The sequence below is a fragment of the Phlebotomus papatasi genome, chromosome 1, assembly GCF_024763615.1.
Source record: "Phlebotomus papatasi isolate M1 chromosome 1, Ppap_2.1, whole genome shotgun sequence".
In the NCBI taxonomy this organism is placed as follows: Eukaryota; Metazoa; Arthropoda; class Insecta; order Diptera; family Psychodidae; genus Phlebotomus; species Phlebotomus papatasi.
In genome coordinates this window covers 31,824,449-31,849,236 of record NC_077222.1, presented here as the reverse complement: position 1 = coordinate 31,849,236, position 24,788 = coordinate 31,824,449, and the positions used below count along the sequence as shown (strand labels likewise).

Genomic DNA, 24,788 nt, shown 5'->3' with positions numbered 1-24,788 from the left:
CTTTCGAGTGCGACAGGAGAATCCTCAAGATTGGGAGTCTGCCGTGGTCACTCATCCGGAAGCCAGCAACCTGCAGAAATCGGTCTTTTCGACCGGATATTTCTTAAAGGTTGTGGTTTATTGCAGGTTGGTTGTAATCACCGAGGGGTGTTTAACTCTGGCTTATTGGGATTTCTTCTTACGGGAATTATTCTTACACAGGTTGGTTGTAATCACCGAGGGGTGTTTAACTCTGGCTTATTGGGATTTCTTCTTACGGGAATTATTCTTACACAGGTAAAGCCCACATTGACTATATTTCCGATTAGACATACTCTAGGTGCCTTATGCCTTATGTCTTATATGCCTTATGCCCTAGACACACTTACGACTTAAGCCGAGAGACGACTGAGTGGAAGATGATGAAAGTGAAATATAACCATTATTTCGAATATAATTACACTAAGCTGTCTCTAGGCTAATCCTCAGGTATGTCAAGGCCCTTAGACACACTTACGATTTAAGCCGAGAGGCGGCTTTAAGTAATTATAATCCAAATAAAGATCAGATTACATTTACATCAGTTTCTAACTCATCTGTCTCTCGGCTTAAGCCTAGAAACGGCTTGTTTTGATTATATGTGCGATAACCCGTCTATCGGCATAAGTCGTAAGTGTGTCTAAGACATAAGTGTTCAACTTCTAGGCCATTCTAAAAATCTAACCACAGATTTTTGTTTTTGTTATTACTTCCTCTTTTTAATTAGTGGTCAAACAGTCTTCAAACCTAAAGTTAATCCATATCAGGTTCAACTTCTTTTATTTCTTAATAGACAAGTCTTTTAAGAAAATTTTGACTGAGGATTACGTACTATAAATGGCAATTTATCTAACAGATTTTATAAAATTACTGCAATTACCTGTTAAACATCATAATCAACTTACGATTACGGAAAACTGGGGTAGTAGTAAACATGGGGTAGTTGTAAACACTGATTTTTTACATCTACACCACTTCGACCCTTATCAACCACTCCTTCAGTGGACAAGGATTCCTATAGCATCAACGAATTCATATCAATCTCGTCGCATGAAATCTAAAATTCAATTTAAAAAATCGCAGTGAATGAAATTTCTCCATGTCTACTACTGCCCCAGTTCTCCCTAGGTAATGCGTACTTTGCACACAATCTAACCCCTTTGCTCAGTGTTGCACTTACTCTTTCAATATAAATTTTAGCTTATGTAGGATTTGGGAAAGGAGGATATCGAGGGAAAACTCTCCTTTTAATTTAATAAATGGTTTAATTCAGTACTATGTAATTTCATCACGTCTCCTCCCTTGAACAGAACTCTATAATGTTATTTGTTCTACTGATCGGGTACTACGTTCCCAGTTAAATCATTCCAAATTCCAAATTCATTCCCACACGGCCCTTCCTGACAATAAGTTGACCCCCGGACAACTTCAGAGTCAATCCTCATTAAACTTTTGTCATCATCAAGAGCAATCATCGAGTCTCCAGCGTTGCATGGTGTTACAGCAATTCCCAAGCAAGAAAAGATCACTCCCCACTTCTTCTTTCGTCTTCTGTCCATTTTGGTAATGTTTAACGGTCTTGTGTCCTTTCGGTAGATTACTTGTTTTGTGTCCTTCCTTCTTGAAATATTCAAAGTTTCTCCATTCTTTCGCTGTTTCGTCTTCAGCTGTATCTTCATTTCCGTCTTATTAGTTTCATCTTCATACTCGTCGTAGACATCTTTAGCTTCATCTTCATCAACCAATTTCTCCTTATCATTCACATATTCGTCACATCGAATCTGCATAATCCAATTGTCATCATCAAAGATTTTTTCCTTCGTATTTTCCATATTTGGAGTTTCGTCTCCATCCTTGTCCTTAACCAACATTTGAAGCAAGAACATTAGGAATAGTTGTTGCTGGAACATCATCAACATCGGTTCTGCAACCACTTGCACTCTCACTTTGCGTTTCATTTGCATCGTCATCAAATTGCACAATACGCTGTGCTAGCTCCTCTTTAGTGCCTTCACAATCCAAATTCCTCTTTGCGCACTCCGTCATCAAGCCTTTCTTGGTGAAATTCTCCAGCAATTCTTCAACAGATGCCATTTTCGTCGTCTTTTGCAGTGTTGCCGTCCTTCGTCGTTATGCAACAATTGCCGTCCTTCGTCGTTATGCAATGGTTGCTCTCGTCTTATGCAACTATTGCCGTCGTCTTATGCAACTTTGCGCCGTTACCGTCTTTCGTCCTTCGTCGTTTTTGGGGTTTTTATTCACTAAAACACTTATTTGTGCTTTTTGCACCGTCTTTCGTCTTCAATTCTTCTTACAACGTTTTTCGTCAGCTTCTTCAATGCTCAACATTCTTCGTCTTTCCCATCAATATTTCCTCTCCATCCCGGTTGAGCCCCCATGTAGGATTTGGGAAAGGAGGATATCGAGGGAAAACTCTCCTTTTAATTTAATAAATGGTTTAATTCAGTACTATGTAATTTCATCACGTCTCCTCCCTTGAACAGAACTCTATAATGTTATTTGTTCTACTGATCGGGTACTACGTTCCCAGTTAAATCATTCCAAATTCCAAATTCATTCCCACACTTATATTAATTAGCTGAATTAATTAATTAGCTTAGTTAGCTGTTCGGCATTTATTTTATGTTCGACTTTTAGTGTTTGTCGTTTAATGTAATTTTGTTGTTATTAATTATTTAAAAAATAAATAAAGCGTTTATACTTATCTAGATGTAATTCCTTGAAAATTTTCGAAATTTACTAGCAATCATACATATATTAGTATTAGAAATGAATAAACACGCAAGATTAGTAGTTTCTCAAATAATTTTAAATCGATCAGTAACAGAAATTTTATTGATAGCGAAGCATTTCCAGCTTTTGGCGCCGGGGTAGGTTGGTCACCTTGGTCACTAACGTTAAGACAGCGGTGGACGCATAAACCTCTTGCCTGTGATTATGCTTCTATAAGAGACGCACAGTTTCAAAGGCAGTTCCACTTTTTAAATATATGAAATAAAGTAAATAAATAAATAAATTAATTAATTAGAAAAAAGAAATTAGAATTTATATTGATATAAATTGGTTAATGTTGATATAAATGTGGGATTTTTTCGGAAAAAATACCTCTGATATTAAAAAGTAAAATTAAAGAATCTTTCATAGCCATATTGTCATGTATATGAATACCAAAAAATAGTCAGATAGAAATCAAGGGGATATAAAGACAAAATTGGTTGATATCAGCAGCCAAGAAGGAGTCTTAATCGGTTTATAATTTATCAGACAAATAAACCTTTTTGTTTTGTGTTGAAAGGAACTGGTCCCGGTCTAAATATAGAAAATCAAAATTCCTAAAAGCCCAAAAATTCGAATTTGCCGAAATCTTAGAAAGCTAAATCTCGATGGCCAAAAACCTGAAAAGTTAAAATCTTTATTATGTAGAAATCCAGAATAGGCCAAAATTTTGAATAAATCGAAATTCCGAAAATGAAAATTTCGAATTCTTAAAAGCATCATAGCTTATTCCACGATTACACCCAAGCTTGCTGGGGACCAGTGGAAATTTTCTGTGTTTTGAGAAATTATTCCGTACATTAAGCTCTCTATAATTTCGTCCCTTTCACGATTTTGACCATTCGGATATTTCTATTACGGAATTTTAGCCCTTTCGTGATTTTGGCATTCGAGATTTTGGCTTTCAGGTTGGATTTCAGGATTTTGGCTTTTTGGGATTTTGGTTTTTATGGATTTTGATTTTTCGGGGTTTTTACTAATTTATTGCTTTTGAGATTCAGACCCGCACCAAAAGGAGCACGTATTGGAATTTTAAGAACATCTGTCGTGACCTATTTTGACACCCTTTCAGTATCATTAAACGAAATGAAATTAGAGCATCTCTCTTTAACAGAAAAGGTAGATTTAAGAAAGTACTTCATATTAATATTTGCATTTTATAGGATAAGTTAAAAATCTTAATATTATAACAAAATTATCAACAAGTATTTCATACCAAATAGGTGTTACTTCGACCATACTATACTAATATTGATTGACCAAGATATTTTCTTCAAGATACTTTCTCAATAATAAGAAAGAAAATAAAAATAATAGGGGCCATATTTCGGTTCCACTGACTTATAGAAGATTCTCACAAGAAGACCCCCCAACCCTAGTTCCATCCGTTATCAACTAGTCTGGCTTTTCGGTCATTCGACACATGACTGTGCAATTGACAAGAGACCTCTTAAATTAGCCTTTCTTTTTATTAAATGTGTCCCGCAGAAAAATTCTATAACAGTATGGCAATATGAGGTAGGAAAAGTTTAAAAGTTTTGTGTAGTAAATTCGAGAAAACTATTCAAAAATTTCAATTTATATTATTTACTTTATGAGCTTTATAATGCTCACTACAATAATCATTAACCCGAAAAATAACCAAAATTATGAAATTATTAATGAATATTCCAATTTTTCATCTAGAAAGTAAATTCGTAAGTAATTCGTGGTCTCTAGAACCACTTCCATAAATAATGCGTGGGTGGATCTTGGATACAGAGCAGCAATTTCTTAGCGACAAAGAACAGTCGATTAGCCAATTTGCCTTTTTTGTCTTCTCTTTTATTGCAATTTAATTGTCCAATTTCTCACACTCTCTGCCTCAACAATCAAGTTGTGCCTCCAAGTGAACATCTCAGCTGGTGCACAGCAATCCACTGATAAATTATTAACTATCATTATTCATCCTTATCAGAGTCTCTCCTCTTTCTGCATCATTTTCGTCTAGAAAAATTCATCACACGATTTTTTTATGACTTTCACAATCAACTTCCTCACTCTCGCTTTTTCTTCTTCGGCATTCACGAAAATTGAGGAGTATCTCATCAGACACTTTCACCGGCAGACGAATTACTTTAACTTTATATCCATATTTTATTAGGTATTTTTCTTATTAAATTTATACAAACCCAGGGTAGGTTTTTTTTTAGGAAATACCTCTCAAATTACTGATTATATTTTTACACCTGACCCATGAATATTTTGAACATTTTATTGTTGTATTAAAATTCATTTATGCAGTCTCGACGGTATATAAAATTCTATTCAGTTCGAAGTCTTTTTTAAAAAGCTCTTTAGTCCTAAAAATTGCAAAAACCCTACTTATCAAAATTTAATTCAATGTTTGCGTTAGATTTGAAATGCAGAGGACTATTTACAGTGATAAAATTGAAATATTTAAATTATATTACAAATGGATAGCAAATTTGTGGTTTCCCTATTGAAATATTATCTCAAATTGACAGTAATTTCAGTGCTTAGAATTCTTGTTTACGATTCCCTATTATTCACGTTAGTTCCCAAAATGCCAAAACGAATTTCAATTGAAGCCACAAAATGGTTCTTTACATTTAGTAACCAGTAATCAATACAGTTTTGAATATAAATTGAATACGTACGCTAATGTTAAAATAGTCCACTAGCAATTTTGCCAACAGAAACTGAACAAATATTTGCCAATGTCCACAATTTACCTCATTTAATGACATTTTTAATCAAACCCTAATTGATATAGAATGAATGATAAATTCTAACTGGATATTTAGTCATATTTCCACAAATATGTTTTATTGTTTAATTAAATCGAAATTATAAAAAAAAGAGAAGTTGATGCGTCCCAGCTTTGTGGAGTACTCGAACTCACGAGATAGAGCTCTCCGTGAATTACTTTCTCGTATGATTTATAAATCATAAAAACATTTCAAAATTAAAAATTGGTAAAGAAATGATCATTTTAGAATGTTCTGGCATGACTTACAAGTATACGGACAAAGAAAAAACGTAAACACGAGAAAGATAAGCCATTCTCAAATATTTAACCGATTCAAACCAGTTGAACTTTTACTTACAAAAATTCAAGATGGTGATTTTTTTAGATCATGTGGCGACAAGATAAATAGCATACCTTCAGCGATTTTCCTATTTTGATGTTTTATGATACAATACCAATCTTTATACCTGATTATTCTTTATTTTTTAGATAATATAATACCCATTATAAATAAAAATGAAAATTACTTAATATTTGTATTAGTTGAAACCATGTGTTTTTGGCATTTAATGAGTTTAGGTATAGTTCGTGCGGCCAATTTAAATAGCACACTTTCATTTTCTTTGAGAATATTACCTGAAATTAACTTTTAATTTAAAATTCGTGATATTTATTTATTTTTGATCATTTATAGGCATTAATGCCGCAAATTTTCGTAAACTAAAATTATGAGAACTAAAAATCATGTAAATAGAGCCTTTGGCGCAGATTTATAGGCTTTACGTAAAAGAGTTCAGGATAACTAACAATTTTTTTGCAAATTACATTGTTCAGGGAAGAGAACCATTAATTCAATAATTTTTTTTATAATCTAACTTACAAATCACGCAAAAACATGAAAAATTTCGAGAAATAATGACAATTTCTAGAGAAGATTCTGCCATTCTCTTATAGTAAACCTGCATTTATTTGCCGCTGTTCCAAAAGTAAAGAAACAAATTGAGCAAAATTTGTAAAAGTAACTGATGTGAGCACTACTAAAAGCCAATTATGTAAAAATACCCAATTTAGAAGTGTTGCCAGACGTACTGAGTTAGTATTTAAACGAAACCGTACCTGATGTTTGATTTTTGTTAAATAGCATATGGAGAAGGACCTGTAATTCTGAAAAAAAAAATATTCGTTGAACCGATGTATTCTTGTTTAATATCACGGGATATGACATAATAAAATATTAGATGTCCCAAAGGTCAAGAATTTTGTCCTTGATACATAACTAAGAACGGAAAACTTAGCGGTGGTAATTTTTTAATATGGGGTTACTTTTTGTGAAGTGGATTATGGCCTGTATATGGAATATCACCCAATATAAACCAATTTGTTTACGAGGATATTTTTGGACAAGACATGTACTTCAAAATCGAAAGCGACTTGCTTTTGGTTTTTATGTTTTAATCAAGCTAATGATCCCAAACACACTGCCAAGAGTTTTTAAAAGTGGTTCAATAAGAACAAAATAGACCTTCTGGAATGGCCAGGACGGTCTAAGGACCTCAATCCTGTTGAATTTAAAGGACAAGATTTACCTCAAGATAAACCTCTCGAATGTGACTAATTTGGAATAGTTTTAAATAGATATCCATACTACATGAAATATAATCACATTAGAGTAGTGTCGAATCCTGATTTACTTAATGATCCTTCGCTGTCAAGCGCTCATTTTTTCCAAAAGTTACTTAACTAAGTACTAATTAATCCAAATTTAATTTTCAAATAGAATTCGTAAGTTGTTAATTGCAGTACCCAGCGAGCACCAAATGCTAAGCTTTTTCAAATCAGCTGAAAACATATATTTTTTCAGCTGAGCTCTGCTGACCTCGAAGTTACACTAGCGATCGTAGTGGCAATTAGTCAAAGTTATTCTTTTTCCCCAATCGAGTGAGAGACTTTAATGCACTTGGTTTTTGTCTTTGCTGAGTTGAGTAGAAGCTAAGGTTAACCTTTTCCGTTATTACAATTTTATGATTCTTACAATAACCACATTTGACATTAAAAAATAAAGAAAAAAATTTAAAATTCACAAAAATTTTAAAAAATCATATTTATAATATATTTTGAATAATATGTATTCTTAAACCTTTTCCGACCAATAAATTTAATTTTTTTTTGTCTAATTTTATCAAAAAATATTGTGAATTCATTTATAAAAAAATATACTACACCTAAATTAAAATTGCATTGCCAAGAATTCTTGTCCGCTGTGATTTTAGAAAATTAATAACCCAAGAAATTCTTGGGAATTCTCAAGATATTTTGATATTTAATGAATTCTAAATTCGAGAAATATTGAAAAAACTTCGGAACCTCATGGAAATACCAAGAAGATCAAGAACATATAGAATTTAGAGCCTCTATAATTTTTATTTAATGGTATACACAGTCTACTCAAAATTATTTGAAATGATTTCCAACAAATTAGCATATTTTCCTGACTTTAAAGGTATTTAAAAACTCTCTTCTAAAAAATATAAATGCATATCATTTTAATTTAAAAAATGAATCATCAAATTGAATAAATTTTTCATTTAAAAAAGAATACGTACAGTATTAAAAAAACGATAATTGTTGGTTTGTTATTTTACCACGATAATAAAAGTAGTTTTTTGCGTAAAAATGCGCTTTAGAAAATTTATAATCGAAAATTTATAAATAGAAAAGTGCAGCATAAGGTACGGGAGGTATGTATCGGCCAGTTAAGAAAAATACTCCATAATTCGCTTAAAATAAATGATCTAAACCAGTTTTTGACATTCTAAAATATGCCAATTGGAACTCCAGTATTACATTTATCTATATATCAACATTTGATTTCTTACTATTTAGAGAAATTAGTTAAAAAAATGGTAAAATTGCAATCATGCACTGCGCATATTGCATCGGCCATATAAAAGCAGATGAGGAAGATATCGGCCAGGAGTGTAGCAGGCATCGGCCGGAAAATAAAACCCAAAAAAAATATCATAAATTTGAATATCTTTCTAATTGATTACGTTGTACTCGAAGAAACACCCTCTGACATCCATCCCTTACCAGAACCCAACCATCAGGACCACTTTTTAACACTTTCCAGGGAGATTTTTGGTGAAGGTTGTCTGCATCTTTTCATTTTCACCATATTTTTGATCCAATCCTGGAGCTCGGACTTAAGGATAAGAAATCCAGTTTCGGCTTGATTCACGATCCTCCGGTTCACAAGCTTACGTAGTACAAGCTTACCAGTGATTTCCCTTTTGAATGCCTTCCGGAAAGTTTATCATTCAGGATCATTCTGGACACTCCATACTTTGCAGTCATTTTCAAGAAGATTCTCGTGCCGTCATGACATCCAGCACATTTTTCAAACTTTTCTCTGATATTGCAGTTTTTAAAAGACCTCCTTCAAGATGTTTAACATTGATAAAATGCGAAATTCACACTGAGGAAATCCTTTTTCACAACAAAAACATTACTGACATAACCTCAACTGCTCGCGAACATGACATCGAAATGCGATGAAAAATGGCCGGTGAGCTCTGTACTTGGAACAAAACATACTTCCTCTCAATTAACAAATTAATTCAAATTATGCGTAGCGAGACAATTAAAAAGTGTTCTGATACTAAAAGTAGAATAATTGAGTAGTATTTTTTTTATTCAGACATTTTCGTAAATAATTTAAATAAGGTATAATTCCTTATTTTGTGTCACTGAAATTCTACTATAAAATCATAAGAATTTGAGAAATGGCTACTTTTTGATTAAGACTCTGACACAGTGATTCAATTAATTAGATGAATAATTATATTTTGTTAAAAAGTCGACGAAAAACTTAATTCAGAAGATCATATATGAACAAACGTAATATATTTTGTATTAGATAATTGGTAAAACGTAGTTAGTAATTTTTAAATATTCATTTTTATCTTGGTGGCCGATATCTTCTGCAAGCTGGCCGATACAAGGTACATGGCCGATGTATACTTCTCTTACCTTATACATTATGCATATGCATCGTGCACGGATCATACATTTATTTCACTTGTAAAATATAAAACATTTTATAACATAAAAAAATATATTTTCCGCATTTGCTGCAACAAACAAAAACGCTTTTATGTAAATTTTTCAACTTAAATTGTGATAAAACAATTATATTTTATTTTGTAGTATCCATAGAAATTTTTTTGTAGTATTTTTAAAAGGCATTATTGAACTCATTAACTCTTTCCGGACCGCAGCATATACTGTAAGCCAATTTCACTTTTTTTTTAAATCAAAAATATCTTTGCTCAGAAATTAATTGAGGTCCTACAAAAAAATATTTTACATTTAGACATCCTTATAGTTTGTAATCATTCACAAGAATAGGATTTTTATCAGTTCTGAATAATAAAAAAAAAACATTGTTTTCCACAAAGTATTCATATGCTGCTTTGTGTACTCAGAGTCCCAAAAGAGGCGAAAGAGTTAAGTGGGGGACTCACAACTTTTAAATGGATTTTTTTAAATGCATCTGCAACTTTATTTACCATAAAAAGTTAAAAAAGTAGAAAAATCCTGTTTCAAGATCAATTACAATAGTTGTGACCGACTGTGAGCATAATACATCAATGGCTGTTCCAGGAAAGATGCCAATATTTAATTGCGAAAATTAAGGAAAATATGCTTTTTGCAAAAGAAAAAACAAATTTTTCATAAATAATGAATAATTTTATAACCCCCGACTGAATATTTCCTCAGAAAAAAATATTTTTTTTTCACGGGAAAATAATGACGCAATTCACTAAAAAATGCAACATTTTTGGTCGGGAGTATGTTTAATACTCTTATTTGACCATTCTCTATAGGCAGCATACCGCAGCATAATTCCTATAATAATATAAGTAATAAAAATCGTGATTATAATATCCCCCAAATTGATAAATAATTTCAGGGGAAATTCCAAGTTCATTTTGAGAGAAAAAGAAAAAAAAATGAAAGAGAAAATCTGCTCAATGGTTTCCACGTTTCCAGCGTCATCTGCCGACAGTGTTTAGTTCTGCCATCATCCACTGCGAGCGCTAAACAGTGCCATTTTTATGTATTTGCTTAGCACTTTTTGTTCGAGAGCTGCTGATTGGCCAGCAGACCGATTCAGCAAAAAAATGCTGAAAATCCTATTTTATTCTGCTAACTGTGCTCGCTGGGTAGAAGCCGAAAACTATCACTTCTTATAGGGTGTGCTATTTATATTGTCGCCACTGTATGTATATTTGGACGAAATGTTCACTTGGACCACCTCCAAAAGATATCCAAAAATAAAAGATATCGTAGGAGCTATTTTCGAAAAAAGTTAAAATAAACATAATTTTGGTGAGGTTGGTGGCGGCTGGGAGGGAGAAAATAAAAATCATAATAATGATCCTTGTTTCGACTTATTACGGGTCACCGAAGACTTAATGTTCATATCTCTAACTGTTAAACCTCTAGATGGCTTACAAGTTTACGAACGGAAAAAAGAATACACACATTAAAAAAAAAAGATTGGTCATTTACTGGTACTTAACTGATTCATTACCGTTTACGATCGATGCAATCGGATTGGAAATTGCATGACTAAAATTCAAATTGGTGATTTTTTTAGGTCATGGATATATTTTTACGAAATGGTCGCCTGGATTACCCTCAAAACATATCCAAAAATAAAAGAAATTTTAAGGACCGTTTTCGAAATTTACCAAAAAACATGGTTTTGGAGGGGGTGAGAAAAAGAAAAAAAAAATGTCTGGAGATACTTCTTTTTTGTTGGGGTCCCAGAAGACCGGAACTTGATATCATTTACCGTTTAAGCTTCAGGACGGTGACAGGTTGCAAAAGTCGGTTATATGACTACTCTTTCTTTGAGTTCGAGCAATAAAAAAGGATGCAAACTTTTCATGCATAATTTTGAACACAATTTTTGTATAACTTTCGGCAAAGTCAGAATAAGGCAACTATATCTATTTCTAACTCTGCTTATTCTCTTTTCCTACGTCATTGAAGAACTAATGTAACTAAAAAGCCTTCGAAATTAATGATCCAAACCTATTTAAATTCCGTATTATACGTATAATGTTATATATGCGAATGGGTGAATGTGTTTAATATTAAATCTGATTTTTCTGTCAGTCTAACCTTAAACAAAATAGAATTTTTAGAAAGGGACTAAAGCAAATGAAATGTACTAAAAGAATTAGAGCAGTCAGAAAGTTATGCAGATTTTTTAAACATTTCAATTTTAATGGCACTGGCACACCTTTTCAATTGAGTGAATTGCACCCGAATGAAATTTTACCTCTGACTTTTTCAAACTGAAATAAGATATATGTGTCTCTTTCTGTCAAATGAAAATTAAATTCGAAATTGAATTTCAATTTCAATTTTAAATTTCATTTGACAGAAAACGACACCTTATATCTGATTTCACTCTGGAAAGAGTAAGAGGTAAAATTTCAATCAGTTGAAATTCACTCAACTGAAAAGGTGTACCAGCGCTATAAGAATTGAATTTTAAACATTTTCAATTTACATTTTGAATTTTAAAGAATTTGTCCGAAATTCTTTAAAATTGAAATTTTGTATATTGACGACTCGGAATATAAATCGATCAACTCGATTTTTGAATACTTCTTTATATTCTCGACCTTCCCTGTGAATTACTAGACAAATAATTTTTTTCAAAGTTACAGGGATTTTAAATCTCCTATACTTTTCATGTAAAATCTCAGCTTCAAATCATTCTGTAAAATTTCCCTTTGCGAGTTATTCGTTTCTTATTCTGAGTGATCGATTTAAATAAAACTTTCTCTTGCTTAAATGAAAATTTTTAAAGAACTAGTAGAAGGCTTTCAGGCTTCGCATGCACTCTAGCTTCGAACATTTCGTTTTTTTTTGTTTTTCCCATATTTCTTTAATGAATCTAACCTATCACAATATATTTTAATAGCTAGACAAGTCACACATTTCCTGAAAAAATAGGTCAGTAGCCGAATTTTACAATATCAAATTTGAGAATGGGATTTTCAAATTTGAGAATCCTATTCTCAAACTCACACTACTCAGAATACTCACATTGATTTGAGAACGTTTTGTTCGAAAAATCGCATGCAACTTGCACAATGAGATGCTCAGAGCAAAAGTAGACCGTTTTAATAGGGAATGGCATACAATGGAGACCAGTCTTGCTCTGAGCGTCTCCAATGTGAGTTGAGTTTCAACTCAATGTGAGTAAAATTGTGTGAGTTTGAGCAAAAAAGTTTGAGTTTGATAATTGAGGAAACTGAACCTTTTCATCTTTCACATTTACTAAAAACAAATATGTTCAAAAACATCTAAAATGATGCTATTTATTATTTTTTATGAATATTGCAATATGATTGAGCATCTTATTGTGCGATTTGCGTGCGATTTTCCAAACAAAACGTTCTCAAATCAATGTGAGTATTCTGAGTAGTTTGAGTTTGAGAATAGGATTCTCAAATTTGAAAATCCCATTCTCAAATTTGATATTGTAAAATTCGGCTACAGATTAATTAAACGACTATGGAAAAAAATATGACTTGTCCGAAATCAGAGTAAGTGCGAAGTATGTTTCCCCTATAGGCTTCCCAGATTAGAAATTTCCACTAAATTTGAATTATTCAACAAGTAGAAAATTCTAAAGATTGGCATTATATATGGCAATTTCCACAGCACTTAAGGTACATAATAAGTGTAATGAATTATTATGACTCAAATTGTGAAATAATTTTTGACAGGAAGGAAATTCTGGGGAAACTTGTGGAATTTCCATACTCAATTACTTGCAATCTGTCTCGTGTTTCTAATGGAAGTGTTAAAGTAAAATTTCTCCAAGAACTTTTCCCAAAATTCCCATCTTCAACAACTTTCACACAAACTTTCGCCACCTTTGCATTTTCAAGCTACCCATTTCTCACTGTCTCGATGGAAATTGAGCGTGAATTTGTATATAGCATTTGTGTATAATATAAGTTGGATGCAGAAATGCTTTTGAATATCACGGCTTGAAATTCGATTTTGTGGTTTTATCTACTAGGAGTATGGTATTGGCAAAATGTCCATCAGAAGTTCAGGTTTTCAATCGATTGATTTGAATAGACCGTAATTTACATTTAAATAGATACTAATCGGATTTTAAACAAACTTTTACAAAATGTTAAATAAAGTAGATGCAAATTAAATAAAATATAAGTTTAAATAAATGAGAATATAGTTATGAAATTCACAGAGATGATATCAACAAAAAATTGTTAAAGTTTTAAAATTCATAATATATAAATTCATATTAATATATTTCAAATATAATTTTCATATTAAATTCCCTTTCTTATTCAGAACACGGTATCAAAGTATATCTTCGAATAATTTAGAATTTCTGAATAAATAATTTCAAATTAAATGATTTATTAAGCCTTTGGCATGTAATGGGTATTGTTGAGTATCTCATCGAATATTCAATTTAATGGTTGTTGAAAACCATTAAAATTCTGTCAATTTGGGCTTTATTGGAGCTAAAATACAATTTCAAATTGTCTATAAATTGTGTAAGTATGATCCAAAAATCTCAGTTATTGTAAACATACCGAAAAACGGAAGTTACCTGAAACACCTCGAAGTAGAAAGGAAGCACATTTTGGGGCTCTTTACTTTCAAAATTAGCTTAAATGATACAAATTTTTATATTTATAATAGTTGTGTATTAAAATAAAAAATGGGAAAAATACATTGAAGATTAGATCTAATTCGAATAATTATGATATATGCAGATTAACAATTTATTAATGATGAAATGTAACAGGGTTGAAAAATTGTCTTAGTCTTTCGGAGTTAGTCTGATTTCAGTCTCCTACTCTGAAAAAAATGTTTTGTCAAATTAACAAGACAAGTTTGTAAAAAGGATATTCTTCTATACACAATATGAAAAAGTTTTGTCAAATCGGCGGTCAACTGGATCTTGTTAAAAGTTTGTCAAAAGGATGTTTTTCCATATAAAATGCAAGAAAATTTTTTGTCAAATTGGTAAATAACATCCTTTTGACAAAATTTCAACAAAATCCATTTGTTCGTTTAACAAAACATTTTTTTCAGAGTAGTGGAAAAGAATAAATGAAAATAAATCACAATGAATAAAGTGAATTAATTTAAACAAAATCCGAAAAAAGCTAATTTTGTGGTACTCCCAGGATAAGGCCCACTTTTAATTTTAATTAAGTGTTAAACCTGAAGAAACTTGCCCTTAAACGAATAAACCATGCCCAGGGGCTGGATAAGATTGCCAGCCCCAAGAGATTAAGATTTAAGATTTGTCTATGGGTCGGTTATATTCCTTGCGGAACCGCTGCACCCAGGCCACTTATTTGGGCCCATTATGCACTCCCCATTCTCCTGTTCTATCTTAACCCCCAAGGCGAGTAACCTGCTCCATATCACAGTGCTCTGTGTGCGTTCTGATTTACACAGTACCGCTTTATATTACGGTAAACCAACCTTGGTTTGTGGATCTGGGCAGTGAATGAGTATTTGTATTCGACTGAACTCTGCATGTCGAAACTTATTTCCTATACCAACCTCTCTTTTTTTTTAGGCGGTTCATTGTCAATGTATTGACATTACTTTTCCATTCATTCACTGGACGAATTCGAGACTATTACAGCAGCTGAAAAATCTGCAGCTGCCTAGTCTCGAATCCTCGACCTCACAGTCACAGAGCCACTGCTCTATCCACTGATCCACTGAGGCCCCCTTGCCAGCCCCAAACAGCAATTTGGAGTAAGATTACCGTTGGATGTATGTATCCTGGATTCCAAAAACGGGTCCTATAACGGTCGTCAGAGAGTCGAATGACGGAAAGTGGGGAATAATATGACGGTAATTACGGAAGACATTTGGTGTCATAATAACTCTGAGATTACCCGCCCACGACTAAAATATGACGCCTACTTCCAGTGACTTGCAGTGTCCCTATAAAATAATTTCCCCTCACTGGGTATATCTGAGGGGAAATTTCACTTGTCAAATGGCAAATAGAATTACTAAGTGCAGTGAATTCGCAAAGTATTTGATATTTTCGCATGTTTTCTCAATAATATTATACTGTACATTGGGAGCAAAAGCTTCTCCGGTAGAGAAGTGTATTGTGATTCATAAAAAGACAGTGTCGACAAAAATTAAACGAAATTTAGGCAGTGTTATGCATTATAAATACACGGAAAATTTTTTTGGAAAATGAAAATTTGTGGCTCACGAGTTTGCTCCAGTTTCTGGAGTATTCTGTGATTAAAATTTTGTGTCGAAAAGACCTATTTAGTGAAAATTTTAAAAGTTTTTTTTTTTGAGAGTTGCCATCCAGTTGGAAAATTTTCGACATGTCGGATGTCTCTTTCAGCAATAGTCGAACGGAAAAAATCTTTGCAAATGTGAGTAGTGAGTTAGAGAAAAGTTAGATAAATTTAAGAAATGTGAAGAATTGTTGAGAAAATACTGTCTACGGTGATAGTTCAATACAAAGTTGTGAAGTGTACCTGACGACTTCATTCAAAGTGCGTATGTCGATTTCGTACATATGCGGTAGAGAAGGACGCCAAATGCATTGTTTTTGTCGCGCCATTTTTTGCACAGAAAAATACCGTTGTTCGGAGTCGTTTTTGTTACTGCATGGCAGAGTAAATTTTAAATCCGTAAAATACCGATTATATTATTAATTCAATCTTGAGTAATGCTGTGACCAAAATTCAACGCTAATACGACTAATTTTTAAGATTCCAATTAGGAGTAATTTTTTTAACCATTTCTTGTACACCATAAACCAGTCATTTTTGAGTCGTAAATGACAGATCGGCAAATCTCGCTAATCAGACTCCAAGATCGCGCTGCTCCAGAGATCAGTCTCCATGATCCCACACTGAGAAAAAAAGAGGGTGCGATTAATATTTTTTTCTCATAACATTAACACTTTTTAGGTGTAAAAATATATCAACATTTTTTAATGTTAATTTTACACCTTTTTAAGGGTAAAATGGGTAAAATTAACATGAAAAAAGGATAACTTTAACCCCTAATACACCTAAAAAGGGTATTATTTACATCGATTTCGGATAAATACTGCAGGGTAAAATTAACATTTCCGGAATGTTAATTTAACTTTTTCGGATTTCTCTTAGTGCACCGATTGGCAGTCAAGATGAACCGTGAACGACAAACCAGTTTATACCCCCTAGAGTTCCGAATTCTTCAAAGTTCCATTTTTTGTCACGTATGCAATAAAATTAATTTTTATGCAGGAAAAACGAAAAGAAATAATTAGTACTACCATGAATGGCTAAGGAATAAATAATATCGTCGCAAATGCACGATATTGAAGTTTTTTTTTCCATAAAATGTGGAAATTTACAAATTTAATTAGCACTAACGAAGATCGATCAAATGGCTCGGTTTAAAAACTTTTTAAAATTAACACATATTTAAACGGTACAATGTCGCTATCAAATTTTATGAATTTCGTAAAATATGCTGACTTACCATTTCTCATCTCGTCTCATTAGCTTAATAATTATCTATCTTATGGCTAAGAAATGACGAACTAGCTCTTTGCAAACAAAGAGAAAATTTGCGTTGTTTGAAGGTTCACTCTGTGCAAACCATGCCAACATTCCCCTAATATATTTTTCAGTGTTTACATTTTAATTTTTTCCTCTTTTTTAAGAAAAAATTGTTGAGTTTCCTACCTACCGCGGTCTGTCATTTGAGAGCGAGTGCGCTAGGAAAAGCGATCAAAAACGGTCCGTAGGTTTAATGTTAAGGGGGCGTGGCCTATATTTTTATTGAACACAACAGTTCGAGCCCCGCTAGAAAACAAAATCTTATAATGGTTTTCTTAGACAGATTTGTAGGATTTTAATAATAAAATTGTTACAGAAGCGTACAGGAAAGCACGTTAGCTTCGGATGACTGAAGCTTCGAATAATTCATTTTTGGTCTTCTGTACTCAAACCATTTATTTAAAATAATTTTTCAATATGTTTTTAATAAATTTGATCCGTTATGATATTATATTTTAAAGCGGTAAATGCCTCATATTTTCTGAAAAAAAAACGTGAATTAAATATATTAAAGAATATAGAAAAAATTGAGTTGTTCGAAGTTTGAGTCGTCTGAAGATTGCACGTTTTCCTTTACATTTTAAATTTAATTGTCTACAACTATTCAGTTGAGAATTAACTTAAAATATTATTTATGAGTGTAGCTTACTTAGAAGGTCAAGCCCTAAAATAAGATAATTCTATTTATTTCCAAATTTAACATTTTTCGGGTTAACATTCTGAATCAAATCTACTTTAGGTAAATCCAGCATATTACTGCATTAAATTCCACAATTTCATCGGCAATTATTTGCAAAAGTATCAGACATTAAATCCACTTATTGTTACATGATTGAGAAATTGAGACAAAATAGGCGATAAATTCCCTTGGAGATGAAACATTTAATTCACATAAGCCAATTTGTGATTTCTAATAGCTTTCCCTTTTTCTTCTCTGCTTTTTCTATTAGAAAAACCTCGCATATATCTATCATAAAACACTCCAAATAGAGTCTCAATGAAGTTATTGAAGTGTTGACGTGAATCCTAGGAAAATATCTTCATTTAACATTCTATTCACATACCACTTTCAGTTTAATGGACATTTGACTGTGGAAACATTACAATGGGCTTCTCAAAATCTTGAGCTATGCATTTCATATTTTCCGTCGGCTATTTCTGAAAATGGGCATAATATGACTAGAAACGAAAGAAAATCCCCTAAGCTTGAGGTGTTTTTGTTGATGTCAACTCTTTTTTAGAAACACCTAAATTTTTGCACAAGCTCTTTTTGTGTACGAAAATCAGATAAATTTTCTCTCACTTTCACCTTCCATTTTTGTCGCTGGGGCTTTTCCGACCGCTCTTTTTCTTTTGCGTCAAAATTCATAAGTATGTGAGGAAAATACTTTTTATTTCATGAAATATTTTCTATGTGGCTTCAACAATACCAGAGGACCAAGAGCAAGGTCAATTATAAAAAAAAAAGTGAAGAATGGGGTTATTTTAATTAAGCTTTCAGGGAATATAAATAAAAATGTTGATAAGTTAAGGAGTGAGAAAGAAATGAACAATAGAATAAAGAGTGGAATTATATAATTAAATAACGTTCTTTGCAAGTAGAAAAAATCATTATAAATAGCGGTTTTAAATGTCTCAACAATGGTAATCGTTTATATGGCTTAAATAAAGAATTTAAACAATTCAAGATATGGATTCAGTGTGCTAGGAGATCCGAAAAATATTTATAAATGTTCACCCTCTATGTGTAATAAGAAGAGATGGGATGGGAAAGCTATCATGCTTAATGCTTAAACTTCTGATTTTATTTTTGTTTTCCATAACAATTACTGTAGGGTGGTGTCACCACTTCTCGCCAGTGACCCACTTCGCGCCACCTATAGTTAAATCGAAGAAAAATCATATAATATGAGTAATAAAAAGGATATCAGGACGAAAAAGCAACGCTGAATATAGTTTTTATTAATATTGTCCAAAATAATGGAGTTTGGGCCTCTTCAAGTAGGTGGCGAGAAGTGGTTATTTTTTAATTTTAAATAAAAATATATTTTTTTAAGTAATCCACCGTTAAATTGCGGGACTTTTAGTTTGATATATCTATAGACAACATATATAAGTAACTTTGTGTCAAATTTGAGTTACTTTATAATAAGGGTTTAAAAATTATAATTAAATTAATTTCAGTTTTTCCCTAAAAGTGGCGATAAGTGGTTACTCCACCCTATAATTAAAAATTCATTGTTTCGCTGTTTTGAAATTACAAGGGGTCAATTCATCCTAAGCCATTGTTCAAAAGAACACATAGAAATAATCATCTCACATTATCATCTGAACAAAAGCTTTTTATATCATTTCTACTTGTCTAAGCATTAATATAAACATTGAAACTTTCGTTTTTACATATTTAAGATATTGTAACCGTTTTTTTTATGAATTGATTCCATGTTATTCTAAGTGACGGGCAAATTTTTCTGGAATAAGAAAAACAAGGGATCAACTTGTATATGTATAAGTTTAGTCCCCTGTTTCGCAAAAATATGAACGATAAATCTTTTTTTCTGCCCATTTACTTCAAACAAATTGCGCAATAAATCAAGAAAGAGGAAAATCTTGAAATAAAGATTTTAGAATAAATAGTGACTTATATTACCAAGAAAATTTATCAAATTCTCTTTCTAAGTACCTACATTAAAATCTCGAACTCCTAAAAAAGATTAGTTGATCCCTTGATTTTTACAAGTAGCGATTTGTATAAAGAACGTTGCTTACAGGAAAAAGAATCGCATTTACGAGTTCGAGGATTAACCAAAGTGTTTTCGATTTTATTATGGTTACTGGTTCACAATCTGGTTCACGGTTCAACCAATTTATGTATTGTCCTAAGCCTTTAAGAACGAATAGGACACCGGTGTTCCAAAAACGATTTTTTCTGCTTATTTAGAGGACAAAAAAATTTTCTATAGTTAAAAAATTTGTGTTTGTTTTTAGGACACCAGTGTCCCACTCGTCCTTAAAGTGTTAAACATTGCCTTAAATTTAATTAAGTTTAATTAAAAGATATATTTTAATAACGGATAAAACCTAATTATTGCTCAATAATATAAACAGTTTCCGATTTTCTCCTTCAGTAAAAAGTAAAACTTAAGAAGGGGCCTCAGTGGATCAGTGGATAGAGCAGTGGCTCTATGACTGTGAGGTCTAGGGTTCGAGACTAGGCAGCTGCAGATTTTTCAGATGCTGTAGGGGAATGTAGGCATGGTTCGCACAGAGTGAACCTTCAAACGATGCGAATTTTCTCTTTGTTTGCAAAGAGCTGACTTACCATTTCTCATATCGTTTCATGAACTTAATAATGATCTATCTTATGACCAAGAAATGACGAACTAGCTCTTTACAAATAAAGAGAAAATTTACGTTGTTTGAAGGTTCACTCTGTGCGAACCATGCCTACATTCCCCTAATAGTCTCGAATTCATCCAGTGAATGAATGGAAACGTAATGCCAATGCATTGACGATGAACCGCCTAAAAAGAGAGGTTGGTATAGGAAATAAGTTTCGACATGCAGAGTTCAGTCGAATACAAATACTCATTCACTGCCCGCCCAGATCCACAAACCAAGGTTGGTTTACCGTGATATAAAGCGGTACTGTGTGTATCAGAATCAGAACGCACACAGAGCACTGTGATATGGAGCAGGTTACTCACCTTGGGGGTTAAGATAGAACAGGAGAATGGGGAGTGCATAATGGGCCCAAATAAGTGGCCTGGGTGCAGCGATTCCGCAAGGAATATAACCGACCCATAGACAAATCTTAATCTTAATCTTAATCTTAAAACTTAAGAACCTTAAAGTGGGTAAAAAAGACGTAATTTGACTCAAATAGGACGAAGTGGAATAATTGTAAAAACAATTTTGCATTTCTTTGATATAAAAATATTTTTCAAGCTTTCACAAACTGAATGTGCAATGACAGAATCACATCTACAATAAGCTCACACAGCTTACAACTGGTTTTTTGAGCATCTTTGAAAAAAAATATTGTCCGTGAGAGACTGTTTTGTGAAAATTTTGGCTTGTTCACCCCCCGAACCTCAATCTCGGTGCTAAATCCCAATTCCTGTAGCTAGAGGAAGGGGACATTGGAATCTTCAATGGTGTGCATTCAAAGTTGTTTTTGAGCATATCCGGCTTCGTAGAGGATTGGTGGAACTTATACGATCTTCTCGCTTGAAGTGTTTTAGTCACATTTTAGTTTGGTCAGAAAAATCACTAAACTTGAACATCATTATTTTTGTGTGCGAAACATCAAAGCCTTCCCCTATACACTGATATCCGTTTAAATAATTCAACTCGCACGTAGCGTTGTCTCAACTTTAACTTACTAAAATTTGAAAGAAAATTATAACACGAATCCTTCGGGTCAATTTAATTCGGCGATACAGTTGTTTAAACTCTACGGATTTTTTTTTAATCATGGAAATAGTTTTTGTGCTTTACGTACTAACCTAACATTTAAAAAATTTTCCTTATTAAATCTTGAAAACGAAGATTTCTACTTTTTTGATAGTTACTCCTGAGAGGGGAAAGACGTTTAATTGTATAGGGTAACGTGTAGTATTCCTGGACAATGTGCTTTTCGGGACATAATGGGAATTTCTGGACCCATCAAAAATTCTAAAAATATTTGTTTTCTTATTATTTTTATATGAAATTTTAAGCTCTTTACGCATCAGATAAACATAAAACTTCTGAAATTTTATTTAATTTAAAGTGTGAAATGCGCGCGAATTGTAAGTACAGTGCTGTCTCGCTATATGCACAGTTTGGGTACTTTTTTTGACAGTTCTCTCTCTGCATATGCACAACTTTTTTTGAAATTCCCAACTGTTTTTTTCTTTCATTTAATAAATTATCATTTTTTTATTGTTCTAGAATTTCCCGTGTTATTTTAAATATAATATGAGACAGAAAAAATAAAATTAAGAAAATTAAAAACAAGAAAAATTAGTTACCAAGAAAATAATTGTCTTTATTACTTTGTCAAAATGTAAACAAATTGATTTTGAATGCAACCGACACAAAAGCTGTGCATATAGAGAATGTGCATATAGAGAGACAGCACTGTATCACATTCCACTTTTTACAAAACCTTCAGTGTGGTCTTTTGCAGATGTCAACACAAACAGTGCTGAGTTTTTCTTTCGATTTAAGCCACTTTACAAGTGAAATTTAAACAAAATTTTTATGAAAGAGTGAAATTTAGACCTTCTACTTTAAGGTAAATAGTCAAGCTCAGTGACATTTGTTTGCTTAATAGCGATTTTTGTCTGTCCCGAAATACCCAATTGTCCCAAAATACACCGTTCTTTTCTTTACATTTTTTGCTATTTTGAATAAAAAAATTATGCATTTTTCAACATTTTTCGGTAAGAATCTTATTCTGGATAGAATAAGAAATATAAATACTTGTATCAACAAAGAAAAAAAATAATTTGAGAGGTCATTAAGCTGGTTAAAATTTGAAAGTGCTAAAAAGTGTCCTGAAATACCACACGTTACCCTATAGATAGGGCTTGCTCTACGAATACCTTTTCTAGCAAGCTTTTCTATAAAAAGTTTTGGTTAGGAAATTAGCAATTCTTTGAGTGAAAAAAATCAAGTCTATCTGTAGGTAGATAAATGACTCAACAGTGATCCATAAGAAATTAAATTTTGGTCAGTCAAAAACTAGAAATAAATTCTAAAATTCTTTTATGTCAGTCAAACCGAAAATTTTAAGATGGCTAATAACTTCTAAATTTTTCCATTAGCAGCACAAATATGACTTTTAGTAAATTACAGTTTATAAGTTTTGTTTTATGACTGACCAACTCTCATATAATATTTTTCAAACTACCATGATATCAGAATTTATAGTTTTATGTAGAATTTAAATTATTACCTTAGTTTTTAGGGTTTTTAGTACTTATTTAAACTTTTGCAGGTTCACTTTACAGTTAACACAAATAAAATTCCGAAAATAAAACGAAATGTGACAGGTGTCTCGATTTTCTTAAAAAAGTATCCTATGGGAAATAGAATTCGTCATAAATAACTCTTCATATTGGCCAATAAATGACCCTAATAATTTTTACACGCCTTTTCAAGTTCAAAACATAAGACACAATTTACGTAAAAGATATTAAAATTAAAATACTGAGTGAGAGAAATCCGAAAAAGTTAAAATAACATTTCAGAAATGTTTATTTTACCCTGCAGTATTGATCCGAAATCGGTGTAAATATTATGCTTTTTAAATGTATTACGGGTTAAAGTTACCCTTCTTTCATGTTAATTTTACCCTTAACAAGGTGTAAAATTAACATTGAAAAATGTTGATATATTTTTACACCTAAAAGGTGTTAAAGTTATGAGGAAAAAAGTTAATCGCACCCCCGTTTTTTCTCAGTGAAGCAATTTGAATCACTTTCAATTCAATCGTAAATCGATAATTTACTGCTAATTGAATTTTATGGGTAATTCTATGCAAAGTTTAAATTAGAAATTAACCGGATCATTCTGAAAACCAATGGTGAAGGAAATTTTGCGAAGTGCTCAACCTTGTAAAAGCTTTCCTCCGCTATTGATTTAAATTTAATTTTAAATTCCAGATTTCAGTACTGTGTATTTTAATTTGAAGGAATCTTCATTTATCAATAAAATTCAATTACTCTTGGCACATTTCCATGAAGAATAATGATGACACAGTGACAAATAGGACAAGAAACAATAAAATGACTCACGTATGGTTTCCCAGGTGAGGTGGTAGACTACTGAAATTGGTATACTCGTAGTAAGAGTCATTGCCACGGTCTGTATAGAAGGATGAATCGTATTCGTACAATCCAGAGATGTTGAGATAGTCCGCTGTTGAGTAGATATAGCCCATTTTGGTGTCTTGTTTCTCGCCTTTGTGTCCTTGTTCAACCCGCCCAAGATGATAAGGAGACACTCTCCGACAGCTAATCAATTTTCTTCCTAGCGGAACGTGATCCTTTCTCACACTATGGCCCAGCCGTTAAAACAATCTCCTTCGCATTTTCTCAACATTCAACCACATACTCCTCGTGAGCTCCCTACAATCTTCACCTTGGATCACCACAGAGCTTTTCCGTGCATTTCAACACCCCCACCTTTCGGTTGATTTACAACTGAGATGACGTCTTGTTCACCTTCTTACGCACTTTCGTGTTTTAATACCATTTATTAAGCACTACAAATACACAATTCATCGATTCTCTTGTCCACGATGTTGGAACTTTTGGAAGAAAAAAAGAAAGTTTTGTATTACATTATTACACAAATTATCACAGAAATTTTCTCACTTTTCCCATCAAATCCCACCGAGCAATTTCCTCTTGGGGTTGGATTTCTTTTTAGGATGGAAGGAAAATATCGGCGTGAAAAGGAACAAAGAAATGTTAAAGCAAGAAAATAAGAAGAACACGCAATAAAATTGTAATTTGCGTGAATGAAAAATTATGTCCTAGAGAAGTATAAGAGCA

The 24,788-nt window shown here is 32.4% G+C and overlaps 1 protein-coding gene across 1 annotated transcript in view; it reads right to left on the bottom strand.

Moving 5' to 3' along the window:
• The window catches only part of LOC129798813 (tachykinin-like peptides receptor 99D), a 96,050-nt gene extending 71,513 nt beyond the window's left edge, over window positions 1–24,537 (bottom strand). The window contains exon 1 of the mRNA XM_055842172.1: window positions 24,027–24,537. Within this exon, the coding sequence (XP_055698147.1) occupies window positions 24,027–24,172 (146 nt within the window). The 5' untranslated portion in view covers window positions 24,173–24,537. The remainder of the gene's footprint in view (window positions 1–24,026) is intronic.
• Window positions 24,538–24,788: the final 251 nt, after the last annotated feature.